This window comes from Bufo gargarizans, chromosome 1 (genome assembly GCF_014858855.1).
Source record: "Bufo gargarizans isolate SCDJY-AF-19 chromosome 1, ASM1485885v1, whole genome shotgun sequence".
NCBI lineage: Eukaryota > Metazoa > Chordata > Amphibia > Anura > Bufonidae > Bufo > Bufo gargarizans.
This window is the reverse complement of record NC_058080.1, coordinates 222,579,620-222,602,650: the sequence shown is the minus strand read 5'-3', so window position 1 is coordinate 222,602,650 and position 23,031 is coordinate 222,579,620. Positions and strand designations below refer to the sequence as shown.

At 48.5% G+C, this 23,031-nt stretch overlaps 1 protein-coding gene across 1 annotated transcript in view; it reads right to left on the bottom strand.

Annotated features, from left to right (window-relative positions):
* Nucleotides 1–23,031, bottom strand: part of LOC122919442 (glutamyl aminopeptidase) — an 80,503-nt gene that overhangs the window by 12,286 nt on the left and 45,186 nt on the right. The window contains exons 15-16 of the mRNA XM_044268520.1: nt 2,692–2,765; nt 2,518–2,619 (exon numbers count right to left, since the gene is read on the bottom strand). Coding sequence (XP_044124455.1) covers nt 2,518–2,619; nt 2,692–2,765 — 176 coding nt within the window. The remainder of the gene's footprint in view (nt 1–2,517; nt 2,620–2,691; nt 2,766–23,031) is intronic.

The window sequence follows — 23,031 nt, the reverse complement described above, 5'->3', positions numbered from 1 at the left end:
TAGGCCACGTCCCTTCCCACTCTGCAGCCGCCAGGAATTGAAAAAATAAAGGAAAAAATAAACTTTTGTCAGCTGCAGGGGTGGAAGGGAGGGTGACTTTCTCCCTGCAGCTCACGCTCAGACATCACAGTGCTGCTGTCTGAGAGTGAGCTGTTTAAAAGTATATCCCTGTGTGAGATATTCCCAAAAAATGCATTAGCCAATAGAAGCCTGGTCACATGACCCTTATCAGTCAATAGAAGCTCGCAGGCCATTAGTCTCCACATACACAGTTTTACTCCAGGTTTCCATAACAACCCAGCCATTTTTCTTAACTGCTGTAGGTCAGCTTTAAAGGGGCAGGGCGCTGTGGATGACACTGTTAAAGGGGTTCTGTACTTTCATTTAACTGATGATTTATCCTCTGGATAGATCATCAGCTTCTAATCGGCGGGGGTCCGACACCTGGGACCCCCGCCGATCAGCTGTTTGAGAAGGCAGCGGCGCTCCAGCAGTGCCGCGGCCTTCTCACTGTTTACCGCCGGGCCGCCCGCCCACTGACGTCACGACGTGTATCAACTAGAGTGGGCGCGGCTAAGCTCTGTTCACTTGAATGGAGCTTAGCCGCGCCCACTCTAGTTGATACTAGTCGTGACGTCAGTGGGCGGGCCGCCCGGCGGTAAACAGTGAGAAGGTTGCGGCACTGCTGGAGCGCCGGTGCCTTCTCAAACAGCTGATCGGCGGGGGTCCCAGGTGTCGGACCCCCGCCGATCAGAAGCTGATGATCTATCCAGAGGATAGATCATCAGTTAAATGAAAGTGCAGAACCCCTTTAAGGGAACGGAGTACTGTGGAGGTCACAGTTCAGGGGCAGTGCTGCTGTCTGAGAGTGAGCTGTTCAAAAAAACATCCCTGTGTCCGTCCAGGTCCTGCGCCAGACAGAGGACAGGGAGTCTGAAAGCCGGATTGTCCAGGCTAAAACCGGACCGCTGGCCACCCTAGGGGCAGGCTGCTATGAAGGTCACAGTAAGGGGACGGTCCACTATGGAGGTCAGTGTGAAGTGGCTGATTTCTGTAGAGGCCAATGTTAAGGGGACAGGGTGTTGTGGAAATCACTGTTAAGGAGATGGGGTACTGTGGAAGTCACTAATAAAGTGGCGGCCGCTGTGGAGGTCACTGTTTAGGGGGCGGGATGCTACTGAGGTCACTGTTAAGGGGACAGGGTGCTGTGGAAATCACTGTTAAGGAGATGGGGTACTGTGGAGGTCACTAAGAAAGGGGCGGCCGCTGTGGATGTCACTGTTTAGGGGTTGGGATGCTACTGAGGTCACTGTTAAAGGGGCGGGCTTCTGTTGAGGTCACTGATGAGAGGGCGGGATGCTGTGGAGGTCACAGTTAAGGGGACTGTCCTCTATGGAGGTCAGTGTTAAGAGGTGGGGTGTTGTAGAGGTCACTGTTAAGGGGGTGGGTGTTGTGGAGGTCACATTTTAAGAGAACAGAGCTCTGTAGAGGCCACTATTAAGGGAGCGGGTTTTGTGGAAATCACTTTTAACGAGAAAGGGTACTGTGGAGGTCACTAATAAAGGGGTGAACTTTCTGATCTCTAATTGACACAGGACAGGAAGTCAGTAACTTCTCTATTCAGTTACTTCTCTATTCATTCCTATAAGATGGACATAGGCTCCCATAGAGAAACTGACTTCCCGTCCACACATAAGATGCTGTGTCAGTTGGAGAGTCTGATTGTTGGTCACATTTCACAGGTTAGAACCAGAAGGGAGGTATAACTCACACGTACAGACACTGGTAAGAAGATTACATTCAATAGAGATTACATCATGTACCTTTCTAGCAGGTCAGAGAATAACATTTTTGGTGTGAGTTCTTCTTTAAGATATGGAGAGGGGAAATGAGGAGCTGAGACACTGACAACACAACGCCAGCCCTACCTTCAGCATGCTGCCTGGTCTTTCAATACTACCAAACATACGGGAAAATAATCCACTACCTATCTCTTACATCCAGTGATGTCTCCTCTGATGTACACATTCACTTTCCTCATCTTCTCCATTTGGACAAGACTGTCATGACAACTTCTTTCAGCCACATCTCATCTCTGCAGAGTTTGCCAAACACATCTTGGGTACCTCACTTCTCCATCAGCCTTCCCAACTTCTCTACACAAACTCACCATCCTTCTCCTCCAACTTGGTCATCCTGTTAAAAATAACCCAAAAATGCCCCTTTGTGGCTCTCTTAATGAACCTTATAGTGCCTCCTTTAATATGTTCCCCAAGTGGCGAGGAGAAAAAAAACAACTGATTTGCCCTCTATGCTGCTGTCTATGATGCAGGCCACAAGCCTCTGACTGTCTGCGGCCTGAGATGACTGTGTCTCTGTTTATGCACTGCCTCATATAATGCTCTGTGGCCTATGAGGGTGAATGTCAGGGCATTATGATACTGGTATTGCCATTATGTCAGTAAAAGTATAATAAAATATATCTAGAAGGTATGTATTAAAAGAAGTTTCCATTACCTTATCCCAGCTATCCATTCTTTGAAAATGTGCGAGGCATTGTTCAGTGCCTCAGGATCTCCAGCCCTGCACGCGAGAGCCAGTACTGAAGTTCGGAGGAGCCTGAAACCACATAAAAACAGTTAGGTGTTATAGGTAAGAGATTCTTTAGTTTTGAGGGTATCATGCACTTACTTCTGCACATCAGTGCCTTCATCAAGCCAGCCAAGTTCATCTGTAATTGGTTTAACTTGTTTTCGTAAATATTCCTGAAATACATTATTCATAATTATCATGAGCATTTCACTCTACCAAAGGTTTACCATATTCATCTTCATAACAAAAAATAATCCAAGCTACCTGGACATCTTTATACCGGGTTATGGTTTTACCGAAATCCAGTGAAACAACTCCTAATCATCCCAAAGAATTGGCGACAGAAACTTGACTGTTCCTTCAAAATGTACCTCCAGTGAAAAATGAAAACTTCACACTGCACCTAGAATCTCATGTACAGTACGTGTAGAGCCTTCAAAGCTCAATCACTGGTGTTGTTCACTTACAGCGAGTTATTTTCTGCTATGCTACAAAGTAGAGCTGATCATTGTATCTACAAGCCTGCCAGCGCCATATTGCAATGACTACATGGCTTTAATATCTATCAAGTTCCTCTACAATATACTATATAGACAGCTTTTAACAGAGGTGTAGCTAGAACTGACTGGGCCCCACAGCAAAAAAAATTTGTTCCCCCCATCTATTTATTTTTTAGCATGACTTTATTGTTTAACATTTACATGTTGACTGAGTTTATATTTAACTCAACCCCTTCAAACCCGCACTGCAATTATAATAGACATGTCTGATTTACATCTAAATATCCACAAGTATTTTAGCCTCTGCACCTTTCACATTACAGCCACAGGTGTCCTATACAGTTCTGTCATGGACGTGCTCATACACGCACTCTCCACATACATGGAGGCACTCATACACAGAGTCACCACATACATGGAGGCACTCACACACACAGTCACCACATACATGGAGGCACACACACACAGTCACCACATACATGGAGGCACTCATACACAGAGTCACCACATACATGGAGGCACTCATACACACAGTCACCACATACATGGAGGCACTCATACACACAGTCACCACATACATGGAGGCACTCATACACACAGTCACCACATACATGGAGGCACTCACACACAGTCACCACATACATGGAGGCACTCATACACACAGTCACCACATACATGGAGGCACTCATACACAGAGTCACCACATACATGGAGGCACTCATACACACAGTCACCACATACATGGAGGCACTCATACACAGAGTCACCACATACATGGAGGAACTCATACACACAGTCACCACATACATGGAGGCACTCATACACACAGTCACCACATACATGGAGGCACTCATACACAGAGTCACCACATACATGGAGGCACTCATACACAAGTCACCACATACATGGAGGCACTCATACACACAGTCACCACATACATGGAGGCACTCATACACACAGTCACCACATACATGGAGGCACTCACACACAGTCACCACATACATGGAGGCACTCATACACACAGTCACCACATACATGGAGGCACTCATACACACAGTCACCACATACATGGAGGCACTCATACACACAGTCACCACATACATGGAGGCACTCATACACACAGTCACCACATACATGGAGGCACTCATACACACAGTCACCACATACATGGAGGCACTCATACACACAGTCACCACATACATGGAGGCATTCATACACAGAGTCACCACATACATGGAGGCACTCATACACACAGTCACCGCATACATGGAGGCACTCATACACAGAGTCATCACATACATGGAGGCACTCATACACAGAGTCACCACATACATGGAGGCACTCATACACACAGTCACCACATACATGGAGGCACTCATACACACAGTCACCACATACATGGAGGCACTCATACACACAGTCACCACATACATGGAGGCACTCACACACACAGTCACCACATACATGGAGGCACTCATACACACACAGAGTCACCGCATACATGGAGGCACTCATACACAGAGTCACCACATACATGGAGGCACTCATACACACAGTCACCACATACATGGAGGCACTCATACACACAGTCACCACATACATGGAGGCACTCACACACAGTCACCACATACATGGAGGCACTCATACACACAGTCACCACATACATGGAGGCACTCATACACAGAGTCACCACATACATGGAGGCACTCATACACACAGTCACCACATACATGGAGGCACTCATACACACAGTCACCACATACATGGAGGCACTCATACACACAGTCACCACATACATGGAGGCACTCACACACAGTCACCACATACATGGAGGCACTCATACACACAGTCACCACATACATGGAGGCACTCACACACACAGTCACCACATACATGGAGGCACTCATACACACACAGAGTCACCGCATACATGGAGGCACTCATACACAGAGTCACCACATACATAAAGGCACTCATACACACAGTCACCACATACATGGAGGCACTCATACACACAGTCACCACATACATGGAGGCACTCACACACAGTCACCACATACATGGAGGCACTCATACACACAGTCACCACATACATGGAGGCACTCATACACACAGTCACCACATCCATGGAGGCACTCATACACACAGTCACCACATACATGGAGGCACTCATACACACAGTCACCACATACATGGAGGCATTCATACACAGAGTCACCACATACATGGAGGCACTCATACACACAGTCACCACATACATGGAGGCACTCACACACAGAGTCACCACATACATGGAGGCACTCATACACAGTCACCCATAGGCACTCACCAGTCACCACATACATGGAGGCACTCATACACACAGTCACCACATACATGGAGGCACTCATACACACAGTCACCACATACATGGAGGCACTCATACACACAGTCACCACATACATGGAGGCACTCATACACACAGTCACCACATACATGGAGGCACTCACACACAGTCACCACATACATGGAGGCACTCATACACACAGTCACCACATACATGGAGGCACTCATACACACAGTCACCACATACATGGAGGCACTCATACACACAGTCACCACATACATGGAGGCACTCATACACACAGTCACCACATACATGTAGGCACTCACACACACAGTCACCACATACATGGAGACACTCATACACACAGTCACCACATACATGGAGGCATTCATACACAGAGTCACCACATACATGGAGGCACTCATACACACAGTCACCACATACATGGAGGCACTCACACACAGAGTCACCACATACATGGAGGCACTCATACACACAGTCACCACATACATGGAGGCACTCATACACACAGTCACCACATACATGGAGGAACTCATACACAGAGTCACCACATACATGGAGGCACTCACACACACAGTCACCACATACATGGAGGCACTCACACACACAGTCACCACATACATGGAGGCACTCATACACAGATCACCAATAATACACACAGTCACCACATACATGGAGGCACTCATACACACAGTCACCACATACATGGAGGCACTCATACACAGAGTCACACATACATGGAGGCACTCATACACACAGTCACCACATACATGGAGGCACTCATACACAGAGTCACCACATACATGGAGGCACTCACACACACAGTCACCACATACATGGAGGCACTCACACACACAGTCACCACATACATGGAGGCACTCATACACAGAGTCACCACATACATGGAGGCACTCATACACGCACTCACCACATACATGGAGGCACTCATACACAGAGTCACCACATACATGTAGGCACTCATACACACAGTCACCACATACATGTAGGCACTCATACACACAGTCACCACATACATGGAGGCACTCATACACAGAGTCACCACATACATGGAGGCACTCATACACACAGTCACCACATACATGGAGGCACTGATACACACAGTCACCACATACATGGAGGCACTCATACACACAGTCACCACATACATGGAGCACTCACACACACATGGAGGCACTCACACACACAGTCCCCATACATGGAGCACTCACACACCAGTCACCACATACATGGAGGCACTCATACACAGAGTCACCACATACATGGAGGCACTCATACACGCACTCACCACATACATGGAGGCACTCATACACAGAGTCACCACATACATGGAGGCACTCATACACACAGTCACCACATACATGGAGGCACTCACACACACAGTCACCACATACATGGAGGCACACACACACAGTCACCACATACATGGAGGCACTCATACACAGAGTCACCATATACATGTAGGCACTCATACACACAGTCACCACATACATGTAGGCACTCATACACACAGTCACCACATACATGGAGGCACTCATACACAGAGTCACCACATACATGGAGGCACTCATACACACAGTCACCACATACATGGAGGCACTGATACACACAGTCACCACATACATGGAGGCACTCATACACACAGTCACCACATACATGGAGGCACTCATACACACAGTCACCACATACATGGAGGCACTCATACAAAGAGTCACCACATACATGGAGGCACTCATACACACAGTCACCACATACATGGAGGCACTCATACACAGAGTCACCACATACATGGAGGAACTCATACACACAGTCACCACATACATGGAGGCACTCATACACACAGTCACCACATACATGGAGGCACTCATACACACAGTCACCACATACATGGAGGCACTCATACACAGAGTCACCACATACATGGAGGCACTCATACACACAGTCACCACATACATGGAGGCACTCATACACAGAGTCACCACATACATGGAGGCACTCATACACACAGTCACCACATACATGGAGGCACTCACACACAGAGTCACCACATACATGGAGGCACTCATACACACAGTCACCACATACATGGAGGCACTCATACACACAGTCACCACATACATGGAGGAACTCATACACACAGTCACCACATACATGGAGGCACTCATACCACAGTCACCACATACATGGAGGCACTCATACACACAGTCACCACATACATGGAGGCACTCATACACAGAGTCACCACATACATGGAGGCACTCATACACACAGTCACCACATACATGGAGGCACTGCTACACACAGAGTCAGCACATACATGGAGGCACTCATACACACAGTCACCACATACATGGAGGCACACACACACAGTCACCACATACATGGAGGCACTCATACACACAGTCACCACATACATGGAGGCACTCATACACACAGTCACCACATACATGGAGGCACTCACACACACAGTCACCACATACATGGAGGCACTCACTACACACCAGTCACCACATACATGGAGGCACTCATACACAGAGTCACCACATACATGGAGGCACTCATACACGCACTCACCACATACATGGAGGCACTCATACACAGAGTCACCACATACATGTAGGCACTCATACACACAGTCACCACATACATGTAGGCACTCATACACAGAGTCACCACATACATGGAGGCACTCATACACACAGTCACCACATACATGGAGGCACTCATACACACAGAGTCACCACATACATGGAGGCACTCATACACACAGTCACCACATACATGGAGGCACTCATACACACAGTCACCACATACATGGAGGCACTCATACACACAGTCACCACATACATGGAGGCACTCATACACACAGTCACCACATACATGGAGGCACTCATCACACACAGTCACCACATACATGGAGGCACTCAACACACTAGTCACCACATACATGGAGGCACTCATCACACACAGTCACCAACATACATGGAGGCACTCATACACAGAGTCACCACATACATGGAGGCACTCATACACACAGTCACCACATACATGGAGGCACTCACACCACAGAGTCACCAATACATGGAGGCACTCATACACACAGTCACCACATAATGGAGGCACTCACACACACAGTCACCACATACATGGAGGGCCACTCAACACACAGTCACCACATACATGGAGGGCACTCATACACAGAGTCACCACATACATGTAGGCACTCATACACACAGTCACCACATACATGAGGCACTCATACACACAGTCACCACATACATGGAGGCACTCATACACAGTCACCACATACATGGAGGCACTCATAACAAGTCACCACATACATGGAGGCACTCATACACACAGTCACCACATACATGGAGGCACTCATACACAGAGTCACCACATACATGGAGGCACTCATACACACAGTCACCACATACATGGAGGCACTCATACACACAGTCACCACATACATGGAGGCACTCATACACACAGTCACCACATACATGGAGGCACTCATACACACAGTCACCACATACATGGAGGCACTCATACACACAGTCACCACATACATGGAGGCACTCATACACAGAGTCACCACATACATGGAGGCACTCATACACACAGTCACCACATACATGGAGGCACTCACACACAGAGTCACCACATACATGGAGGCACTCATACACACAGTCACCACATACATGGAGGCACTCATACACACAGTCACCACATACATGGAGGCACTCATACACACAGTCACCACATACATGGAGGCACTCATACACACAGTCACCACATACATGGAGGCACTCATACACACAGTCACCACATACATGGAGGCACTCACACACAGAGTCACCACATACATGGAGGCACTCATACACACAGTCACCACATACATGGAGGCACACACACACAGTCACCACATACATGGAGGCACTCATACACAGTCACCACATACATGGAGGCACTATACACAGATCCACCACCTACATGGAGGCACTCATACACAGAGTCACCACATACATGGAGGCACTCATACACACAGTCACCACATACATGGAGGCCACTCATACACACAGTCACCACATACATGGAGGCACTCATACACACACAGAGTCACCGCATACACTGGAGGCACTCATACACAGAGTCACCACATACATGGAGGCACTCATACACATCAAGTCACCACATACATGGAGGCACTCATACACACAGTCACACATACATGGAGGCACTCACACACAGTCACCACATACATGGAGGCACTCATACACACAGTCACCACATACATGGAGGCACTCATACACACAGTCACCACATACATGGAGGCACTCATACACACAGTCACCACATACATGGAGGCACTCATACACACAGTCACCACATACATGGAGGCATTCATACACAGAGTCACCACATACATGGAGGCACTCATACACACAGTCACCACATACATGGAGGCACTCACACACAGAGTCACCACATACATGGAGGCACTCATACACACAGTCACCACATACATGGAGGCACTCATACACACAGTCACCACATACATGGAGGAACTCATACACAGAGTCCCACATACATGGAGGCACTCATACACACAGTCACCACATACATGGAGGCACTCATACACACAGTCACCACATACATGGAGGCACTCACACACAGTCACCACATACATGGAGGCACTCATACACACAGTCACCACATACATGGAGGCACTCATACACACAGTCACCACATACATGGAGGCACTCATACACACAGTCACCACATACATGGAGGCACTCATACACCACAGTCCCACCATACATGGAGGCATTCATACACAGAGTCACCACATACATGGAGGCACTCATACACACAGTCACCACATACATGGAGGCACTCACACACAGAGTCACCACATACATGGAGGCACTCATACACACAGTCACCACATACATGGAGGCACTCATACACACAGTCACCACATACATGGAGGAACTCATACACAGAGTCACCACATACATGGAGGCACTCATACACCACAGTCACCACATACATGGAGGCACTCATACACACAGTCACCACATACATGGAGGCACTCATACACACAGTACTACACACATATAAATGGCATAGGGCACACTCATACACACAGTCACCACATACATGGAGGCACTCACACACACAGTCACCACATACATGGAGGCACTCATACACAGAGTCACCACATACATGGAGGCACTCATACACACAGTCACCACATACATGGAGGCACTCATACACAGAGTCACCACATACATGGAGGCACTCACACACACAGTCACCACATACATGGAGGCACTCATACACACAGTCACCACAATACATGGAGGCACTCATACACAGAGTCACCACATACATGGAGGCACTCATACACACAGTCACCACATACTTGGAGGCACTCACACACAGTCACCACATACATGGAGGCACTCATACACAGAGTCACCACATACATGGAGGCACTCATACACACACTCACCACATACATGGAGGCACTCATACACAGAGTCACCACATACATGGAGGCACTCATACACACAGTCCCACATACATGGAGGCACTCACACACAGTCACCACATACATGGAGGCACATACACACAGTCACCATAACATGGAGGCACTCATACACAGAGTCACCACATACATGGAGGCACTCATACACACAGTCACCACATACATGGAGGCACTCATACACACAGTCACCACATACATGGAGGCACTCATACACACAGTCACCACATACATGGAGGCACTCATACACACAGTCACCACATACATGGAGGCACTCATACACACAGTCACCACATACATGGAGGCACTCATACCACACAGTCACCACATACATGGAGGCACTCATACACACAGTCACCACATACATGGAGGCACTCATACACAGAGTCACCACATACATGGAGGCACTCATACACACAGTCACCACATACATGGAGGCACTCATACACAGAGTCACCACATACATGGAGGCACTCATACACACAGTCACCACATACATGGAGGCACTCATACACACAGTCACCACATACATGGAGGCACTCATACACACAGTCACCACATACATGGAGGCACTCATACACAGAGTCACCACATACATGTAGGCACTCATACACACAGTCACCACATACATGGAGGCACTCATACACAGAGTCACCACATACATGGAGGCACTCATACACAGAGTCACCACATACATGGAGGCACTCATACACACAGTCACCACATACATGGAGGCACTCATACACACAGTCACCACATACATGGAGGCACTCATACACAGAGTCACCACATACATGGAGGCACTCATACACACAGTCACCACATACATGGAGGCACTCATACACAGAGTCACCACATACATGGAGGCAACTCATACACACAGTCACCACATACATGGAGGCACTCATACACACAGTCACCACATACATGGAGGAACTCATACACACAGTCACCACATACATGGAGGCACTCATACACACAGTCACCACATACATGGAGGCACTCATACACACAGTCACCACATACATGTAGGCACTCATACACAGAGTCACCACATACAAGGAGGCACTCATACACACAGTCACCACATACATGGAGGCACTTACACACAGAGTCACCACATACATGGAGGCACTCATACACACAGTCACCACATACATGGAGGCACTCATACACACAGTCACCACATACATGGAGGCACTCATACACACAGTCACCACATACATGGAGGCACTCATACACACAGTCACTACATACATGGAGGCACTCATACACACAGTTACTACATACATGGAGGCAGTCATACACACAGTCACCACATACATGGAGGCACTCATACACAGAGTCACCACATACATGGAGGCACTCATAACACAGAGTCACCACATACATGGAGGCACTCATACACACAGTCACCACATACATGGAGGCACTCATACACACAGTCACCACATACATGGAGGCACTCATACACACAGTCACCACATACATGGAGGCACTCATACACACAGTCACCACATACATGGAGGCACTCATACACACAGTCACCACATACATGGAGGCACTCATACACAGAGTCACCACATACATGGAGGCACACACACACAGTCACCACATACATGGAGGCATTCATACACAGAGTCACCACATACATGGAGGCACTCATACACAGAGTCACCACATACATGGAGGCACTCACACACACAGTCACCACATACATGGAGGCACTCACACACAGAGTCACCGCATACATGGAGGCACTCATACACACAGTCACCACATACATGGAGGCACTCATACACACAGTCACCACATACATGGAGGCACTCACACACAGAGTCACCACATACATGGAGGCACTCACACACAGAGTCACCGCATACATGGAGGCACTCATACACACAGTCACCGCATACATGGAGGCACTCATACACAGAGTCACCGCATACATGGAGGAACTCATACACACAGTCACCACATACATGGAGGCACTCATACACACAGTCACCACATACATGGAGGCACTCATACACACAGTCACCACATACATGGAGGCACTCATACACAGAGTCACCACATACATGGAGGCACTCATACACACAGTCACCACATACATGGAGGCACTCATACACAGAGTCACCACATACATGGAGGCACTCATACACACAGTCACCACATACATGGAGGCACTCACACACAGAGTCACCACATACATGGAGGCACTCATACACACAGTCACCACATACATGGAGGCACTCATACACACAGTCACCACATACATGGAGGAACTCATACACACAGTCACCACATACATGGAGGCACTCATACACACAGTCACCACATACATGGAGGCACTCATACACACAGTCACCACATACATGGAGGCACTCATACACACAGTCACCACATACATGGAGGCACTCATACACAGAGTCACCACATACATGGAGGCACTCACACACAGAGTCAACCACATACATGGAGGCACTCACACACACAGTCACCACATACATGGAGGCACTTATACACACAGTCACCGCATACATGGAGGCACTCATACACAGAGTCACCACATACATGGAGGCACTCATACACACAGTCACCACATACATGGAGGCACTCATACACAGAGTCACCACATACATGGAGGAACTCATACACACAGTCACCACATACATGGAGGCACTCATACACACAGTCACCACATACATGGAGGCACTCATACACACAGTCACCACATACATGGAGGCACTCATACACACAGTCACCACATACATGGAGGAACTCATACACAGAGTCACCACATACATGGAGGCACTCATACACAGAGTCACCACATACATGGAGGCACTCATACACAGAGTCACCACATACATGGAAGGAACTCATACACACAGTCACCACATACATGGAGGCACTCATACACACAGTCACCACATACATGGAGGCACTCATACACACAGTCACCCACATACATGGAGGAACTCATACACACAGTCACCACATACATGGTGGCACTCATACACACAGTCACCACATACATGGAGGCACTCATACACACAGTCACCACATACATGGAGGAACTCATACACACAGTCACCACATACATGGAGGCACTCATACACACAGTCACCACATACATGGAGGCACTCATACACACAGTCACCACATACATGGAGGCACTCATACACAGAGTCACCACATACATGGAGGCACTCATACACACGAGTCACCACATACATGGAGGCACTCACACACAGAGTCACCACATACATGGAGGCACTCATACACACAGTCACCACATACATGGAGGCACTCATACACACAGTCACCACATACATGGAGGCACTCATACACACAGTCACCACATACATGGAGGCACTCATACACAAGTCACTACATACATGGAGGCACTCATACACACAGTTACTACATACATTTAGGCAGTCATACACACAGTCACCACATACATGGAGGCACTCATACACAGAGTCACCACATACATGGAGGCACTCATACACAGAGTCACCACATACATGGAGGCACTCATACACACAGTCACCACATACATGGAGGCACTCATACACAGAGTCACCACATACATGGAGGCACACACACACAGTCACCACATACATGGAGGCACTCATACACAGAGGCACCACATACATGGAGGCACTCATACACAGAGTCACCACATACATGGAGGCACTCACACACACAGTCACCACATACATGGAGGCACTCACACACAGAGTCACCGCATACATGGAGGCAACTCATACACAGAGTCACCACATACATGGAGGCACTCATACACACAGTCACCACATACATGGAGGCACTCATACACAGAGTCACCACATACATGGAGGCACTCATACACACAGTCACCACATACATGGAGGCACTCACACACAGAGTCACCACATACATGGAGGCACTCATACACACAGTCACCACATACATGGAGGCACTCATACACACAGTCACCACATACATGGAGTAACTCATACACACAGTCACCACATACATGGCGGCACTCATACACACAGTCACCACATACATGGAGGGCACTCATACACACAGTCACCACATACATGGAGGCACTCATACACAGAGTCACCACATACATGGAGGCACTCATACACACAGTCACCACATACATGGAGGCACTCCACACAGAGTCACCACATACATGGAGGCACTCATACACACAGTCACCACATACATGGAGGCACTCATACACACAGTCACCACATACATGGAGGCACTCATACACACAGTCACCACATACATGGAGGCACTCATACACAGAGTCACCACATACATGGAGGCACTCATACACACAGTCACCACATACATGGAGGCACTCACACACAGAGTCACCACATACATGGAGGCACTCATACACACAGTCACCACATACATGGAGGCACTCACACACAGAGTCACCACATACATGGAGGCACTCATACACAGAGTCACCACATACATGGAGGCACTCATACACAGAGTCACCACATACATGGAGGCACTCATACACACAGTCACCACATACATGGAGGCACTCATACACACAGTCACCACATACGTGGAGGCACTCATACACACAGTCACCACATACATGGAGGCACTCATACACACAGTCACCACATACATGGAGGCACTCATACACACAGTCACCACATACATGGAGGCACTCATACACAGAGTCACCACATACATGGAGGCACACACACACAGTCACCACATACATGGAGGCATTCATACACAGAGTCACCACATACATGGAGGCACTCATACACAGAGTCACCACATACATGGAGGCACTCACACACACAGTCACCACATACATGGAGGCACTCACACACAGAGTCACCGCATACATGGAGGCACTCATACACACAGTCACCACATACATGGAGGCACTCATACACACAGTCACCACATACATGGAGGCACTCACACACAGAGTCACCACATACATGGAGGCACTCACACACAGAGTCACCGCATACATGGAGGCACTCATACACACAGTCACCGCATACATGGAGGCACTCATACACAGAGTCACCGCATACATGGAGGAACTCATACACACAGTCAACACATACATGGAGGCACTCATACACACAGTCACCACATACATGGAGGCACTCATACACACAGTCACCACATACATGGAGGCACTCATACACAGAGTCACCACATACATGGAGGCACTCATACACACAGTCACCACATACATGGAGGCACTCATACACAGAGTCACCACATACATGGAGGCACTCATACACACAGTCACCACATACATGGAGGCACTCACACACAGAGTCACCACATACATGGAGGCACTCATACACACAGTCACCACATACATGGAGGCACTCATACACACAGTCACCACATACATGGAGGAACTCATACACACAGTCACCACATACATGGAGGCACTCATACACACAGTCACCTCATACATTGAGGCACTCATACACACAGTCACCACATACATGGAGGCACTCATACACACAGTCACCACATACATGGAGGCACTCATACACAGAGTCACCACATACATGGAGGCACTCACACACAGAGTCACCCGCATACATGGAGGCACTCACACACAGAGTCACCGCATACATGGAGGCACTCACACACACAGTCACCACATACATGGAGGCACTTATACACACAGTCACCGCATACATGGAGGCACTCATACACAGAGTCACCACATACAGGGAGGCACTCATACACACAGTCACCACATACATGGAGGCACTCATACACAGAGTCACCACATACATGGAGGCACTCATACACACAGTCACCACATACATGGAGGCACTCATACACACAGTCACCACATACATGGAGGCACTCATACACACAGTCACCACATACATGGAGGCACTCATACACACAGTCACCACATACATGGAGGAACTCATACACAGAGTCACCACATACATGGAGGCACTCATACACAGAGTCACCACATACATGGAGGCACTCATACACAGAGTCACCACATACATGGAGGAACTCATACACACAGTCACCACATACATGGAGGCACTCATACACACAGTCACCACATACATGGAGGCACTCATACACACAGTCACCACATACATGGAGGAACTCATACACACAGTCACCACATACATGGAGGCACTCATACACACAGTCACCACATACATGGAGGCACTCATACACACAGTCACCACATACATGGAGGCACTCATACACAGAGTCACCACATACATGGAGGCAACAGTCACATACATGAGGCACTCATACACAGAGTCACCACATACATGGAGGCACTCATACACACAGTCACCACATACATGGAGGCACTCACACACAGAGTCACCACATACATGGAGGCACTCATACACACAGTCACCACATACATGGAGGCACTCATACACACAGTCACCACATACATGGAGGCACTCATACACACAGTCACCACATACATGGAGGCACTCATACACACAGTCACTACATACATGGAGGCACTCATACACACAGTTACTACATACATTTAGGCAGTCATACACACAGTCACACATACATGGAGGCACTCATACACAGAGTCACCACATACATGGAGGCACTCATACACAGAGTCACCACATACATGGAGGCACTCATACACAGAGTCACCACATACATGGAGGCACTCATACACACAGTCACCACATACATGGAGGCACTCATACACAGAGTCACCACATACATGGAGGCACACACACACAGTCACCACATACATGGAGGCACTCATACACAGAGTCACCACATACATGGAGGCACTCATACACAGAGTCACCACATACATGGAGGCACTCACACACACAGTCACCACATACATGGAGGCACTCACACACAGAGTCACCGCATACATGGAGGCACTCATACACAGAGTCACCACATACATGGAGGCACTCATACACACAGTCACCACATACATGGAGGCACTCATACACAGAGTCACCACATACATGGAGGCACTCATACACACAGTCACCACATACATGGAGGCACTCACACACAGAGTCACCACATACATGGAGGCACTCATACACACAGTCACCACATACATGGAGGCACTCATACACACAGTCACCACATACATGGAGTAACTCATACACACAGTCACCACATACATGGAGGCACTCATACACACAGTCACCACATACATGGAGGCACTCATACACACAGTCACCACATACATGGAGGCACTCATACACAGAGTCACCACATACATGGAGGCACTCATACACACAGTCACCACATACATGGAGGCACTCACACACAGAGTCACCACATACATGGAGGCACTCATACACACAGTCACCACATACATGGAGGCACTCATACACACAGTCACCACATACATGGAGGCACTCATACACACAGTCACCACATACATGGAGGCACTCATACACACAGTCACTACATACATGGAGGCACTCATACACACAGTTACTACATACATGGAGGCAGTCATACACACAGTCACCACATACATGGAGGCACTCATACACAGAGTCACCACATACATGGAGGCACTCATACACAGAGTCACCACATACATGGAGGCACTCATACACACAGTCACCACATACATGGAGGCACTCATACACACAGTCACCACATACATGGAGGCACTCATACACACAGTCACCACATACATGGAGGAACTCATACACACAGTCACCACATACATGGAGGCACTCATACACACAGTCACCACATACATGGAGGCACTCATACACACAGTCACTACATACATGGAGGCAGTCATACACACAGTCACCACATACATGGAGGCACTCATACACAGAGTCACCACATACATGGAGGCACTCATACACAGAGTCACCACATACATGGAGGCACTCATACACAGTCACCACATACATGGAGGCACTCATACACACAGTCACCACATACATGGAGGCACTTATACACACAGTCACCACATACATGGAGGCACTCATACACACAGTCACCACATACATGGAGGCACTCATACACAGAGTCACCACATACATGGAGGCACTCATACACAGAGTCACCACATACATGGAGGCACACACACACACAGTCACCACATACATGGAGGCACTCATATACAGAGTCACCACATACATGGAGGCACTCATACACACAGTCACCACATACATGGAGGCACTCATATACAGAGTCACCAGTTACATGGAGGCACTCATACACACAGTCACCACATACATGGAGGCACTCATACACGCACTCACCACATACATGGAGGCACTCATACACACAGTCACCACATACATGGAGGCACTCATACACAGAGTCACCACATACATGGAGGCACTCATACACAGAGTCACCACATACATTGACACGCTCATACTTGCACTCACCATACACATGGAGGCACTCATACACACAGTCACCACATACATGGAGGAACTCATACACAGAGTCACCACATACATGGACACGCTCATACATGCACTCACCATACACATGGAGGCACTCATACACACAGTCACTGGCAGAAAAAAAGCACTGTCCGTAAATGTGTGCCCCAAACTCTGTAGTCTGGCAGGGAGCTGAGAACCGATGTCGCAGTGTGGAGCAGTGATGGAGCGGCGGTTATGAGAAGGTGTCCCACTGACCACCAATGAAAGTACAGCTGTCTTTCTAGTTTCCTGCCTGCAGAGTGACTGCAGCCAGCAGGACTTGGCACGGGCTCCAAGTGGAACTTAAAGAGGATCTGTCACCTCTCCTGACATGCCTGTTTTAATAGCTTCATGCATTCTCCATGTAATAATTCTAGAACATCTATTCTTATGTCTCAATGTTTCCCATTCCTCTATTATTTCTACTTAAAGTTATGGATGAATTGCTAGCAGTCTGCAGTAAGGGTACAGAGGGGAGGTAACCAGTTGGGGGGGTGTACCTGCACAGTCTGAAAATGCCAGCACTGATTGGATAGAGTAAGTCTGTGTAGGTACACCCCCCAACTGGTTACCTCCCCTCTCAGGGGCGGGCTGGGCCGGGGGACAGCCCTGGTTGTAATTGCGGTGGGCAGCAGTGGCGGCGGGCAGTAGGATACGAGCGCTTCCATTGTGGAAGCTCTCATCTCCATATTAATCTGTATCGCCGTCCTCAGGACAGCGATACAGATGGCCAGATGGCTGTGCTGTGGGGCAGGGGAGGGGGAGGCGTGTCCCTCCCCTGTTCTTCTGATAGGCCCTATCAGAGGCCGGCTCAGGCAGCGCGATGACGTCTATATCATCGCGCCGCCTGAGCCGGGCAGCACACAGCAGGGACACAGGCCGGAAGAGGCCTGCATCGCTGCTGATGGAGGTAAGTAGTGTTTTTTTTTTTTTCTTTGTGGGGGGAGCTGTCACTATGGCTATGGGGGAGCTGTCACTATGGCTATGGGGGAGCTGTCACTATGGGGGGGGGCTGTCACTATGGCTATGGGGGAGCTGGCATTATGGGGGAGAGCTGGGACTATGGGGGGCTGTCACTATGGCTATGGGGGAGCTGTCACTATGGCTATGGGGGAGCTGGCACAATGGCTATGGGGGAGCTGGCACTATGGCTATGGGGGAGCTGGCACTATGGGGAAGCTTGCACTATAGGGGGGCTGGCACTATGGGGAAGCTAGCACTATGGGGAGGCTGGCACTATGGGGGGAGCTGGCACTATGGGGGGAGCTGGCACTATGGGGGGAGCTGGCACTATGGGGGGAGCTGGCACTGAGGGGAGCTGGCACTATGGGGGCATTTCTTACTGGCACATTATGGGGGGGCACCATGGGGAAGAGGAGCACTATGGGGGTATCTGGGGGCTCTAAAGAGGCTTTTTTAATTATTGGCACTTTATGGGGGCACTATAGGGGAGAGCGGCACTATGGGGTATCTGGTGTCACTATAGGGGTATTATTCGGGGGCACTATGGGGAAGTGTGGGCTCTAAAGGGGCCTTTTTCATTGGCACAATATGGGGGCCACTATGGCATTTGGTGGCAGTAAGGGAGCATTTTTTACTGGCATGGGAGGCACTATAGGGGAGAGCGGCACTATAGGGCATTATTTGGGGGCACTATGGGGGAGTGGAGCACTATTGGGGGCATATGGTGGCACTAAGAAGGGGCATTTTTACTGGCACATTGTGGGGGACACTATGGGGAAGGGGGAGAGGAGCACTATGAGGGCATTTACTGGGGCACTATAAAGGGGTATTTTATACTGGCATACATTATGGGTGTATTAGCTCAACTGCGGGCACTAAACGGGGGTATTTCATGTACTGTCATATTATAGGGAGAAATATTACTACTAGCTGGTATTATGGGGAGCTTTACTACTACTGGGGGGCTATGAGGAACATGAATACTAGTATGGGCACTATAGGGGCATTATTACTACTAAGTGTGCTCTGGCAGAGAATTATTTCTATTGGTGGGATTTTGGGGAGCACTGTTACTTTGGGGGCACCCTGGCATAGTATCAGCTTAGCACAATTATTTTTGGGGGACATTATCTTTATACTATTAGTGTCTGGACACAGTTATTTTTTAGAGCACTGTGTGCCAATAATTGTTGAAGGGGGCACTATCTGTGTGGTAGTAGTATTTCCAGGGGGACTGTTTCTGCAGTATAGTATTGGGGGCACAGCGGGCACAGTATTGGGGGCACTATCTGTGTGGTAGTATTTTCAGGGGACTGTTTCTGCAGTATAGTATTGGGGCACTATCTGTGTGGTAGTAGTATTTCCAGGGGGACTGTTTCTGCAGTATAGTATTGGGGGTGGCAGGAAATTGTGTTCAGAAGATGTGAAGATGATGGAAATGTGGGAAACTAATGTCTGTTTCTCAATCTCTGCAGAGACGGGAGATGGCTGAAAATTCATCATGGCGGTCTGGTCTGAATGGAGAAGATAAAGAAAGAGAACGTCTGCAACAAAGGTGACATCACAGGATGTAAGAGGTATGAGGCGCTATGTAGGAGAGGAGATGCTCCGGCTCCTCCCCCCTGCCATTTGCAGAAGGAGGATTTAGAGATGAATTAGGACGGCGAAAGGGGGCAGCAGGCCACGGGCGGGTGGCAGTTGGTGGTGGAAACCACAAGCCCTGAGCAGTATCTGGGGAGGGAGGAGAGCGGAGGAGCTTCCTGGCTGTAGCCTGCTGTTTATTGTATAATGTGAAGCAAGCAGTGTAGAGACAGAGACAGGCCGCAACTATAGAATGTCAGCGGTACAGTGTTTGTTGGGAATGGCCTATTATATGTAGGAAGGGGTTTTAATAATGGACGGGGCTAAAAATGGGCCATTTGACTGGATTTGCCCCCCCAGGACTAAGGCTGCCAGCCCTCCCCTGTCCCCTCTGTACCCTTACTGCAGACTGCTAGCAATTCATCCATAACTTCTAGTAGAAATAATAAAGGAATGACACAACATAGAGCCATAAGAATAGACGCTCCAGTATTGGTATTACATGGGAAATGCATGAAGCTATTAAAACAGGCATGTCAGGAGTGGTGACAGGTCCTCTTTAATGATCATCAGATCTGGTGGATGGTGCAGGCAGTGTGAGGTGAGGAGCAGCAGTTTGCCCGCCAGTAAGCCCTGCAGGATGAATTCCCCGGCCATCACACCAGTGTCTTACAGCCCCATGTACAGCTTATTCCACCCCTGAAGGGGATCATTTAAACTAATGGGACACTATAGGGGGCCATTTAAACTACTAAGGGCACTATAGGGGATCATTTGAACTAAATGATCCCCTATAATTCCCCAGTAGTTTAAATTATCCCCTATAATGCTCTAGTAGTTAAAATGGTCCCCTATAATACCCCATTAATTTATATGGTCCCCTATAATGCCCCAGTAGTTTAAATAGTGCCATATTAATTTATATGGTACCCTACTTTCTCCCAGTAGTTTCAATTGATCCCTATAATGTCCCAGTAGTTTAAATCATCCCCTATAGTACTACTGGGA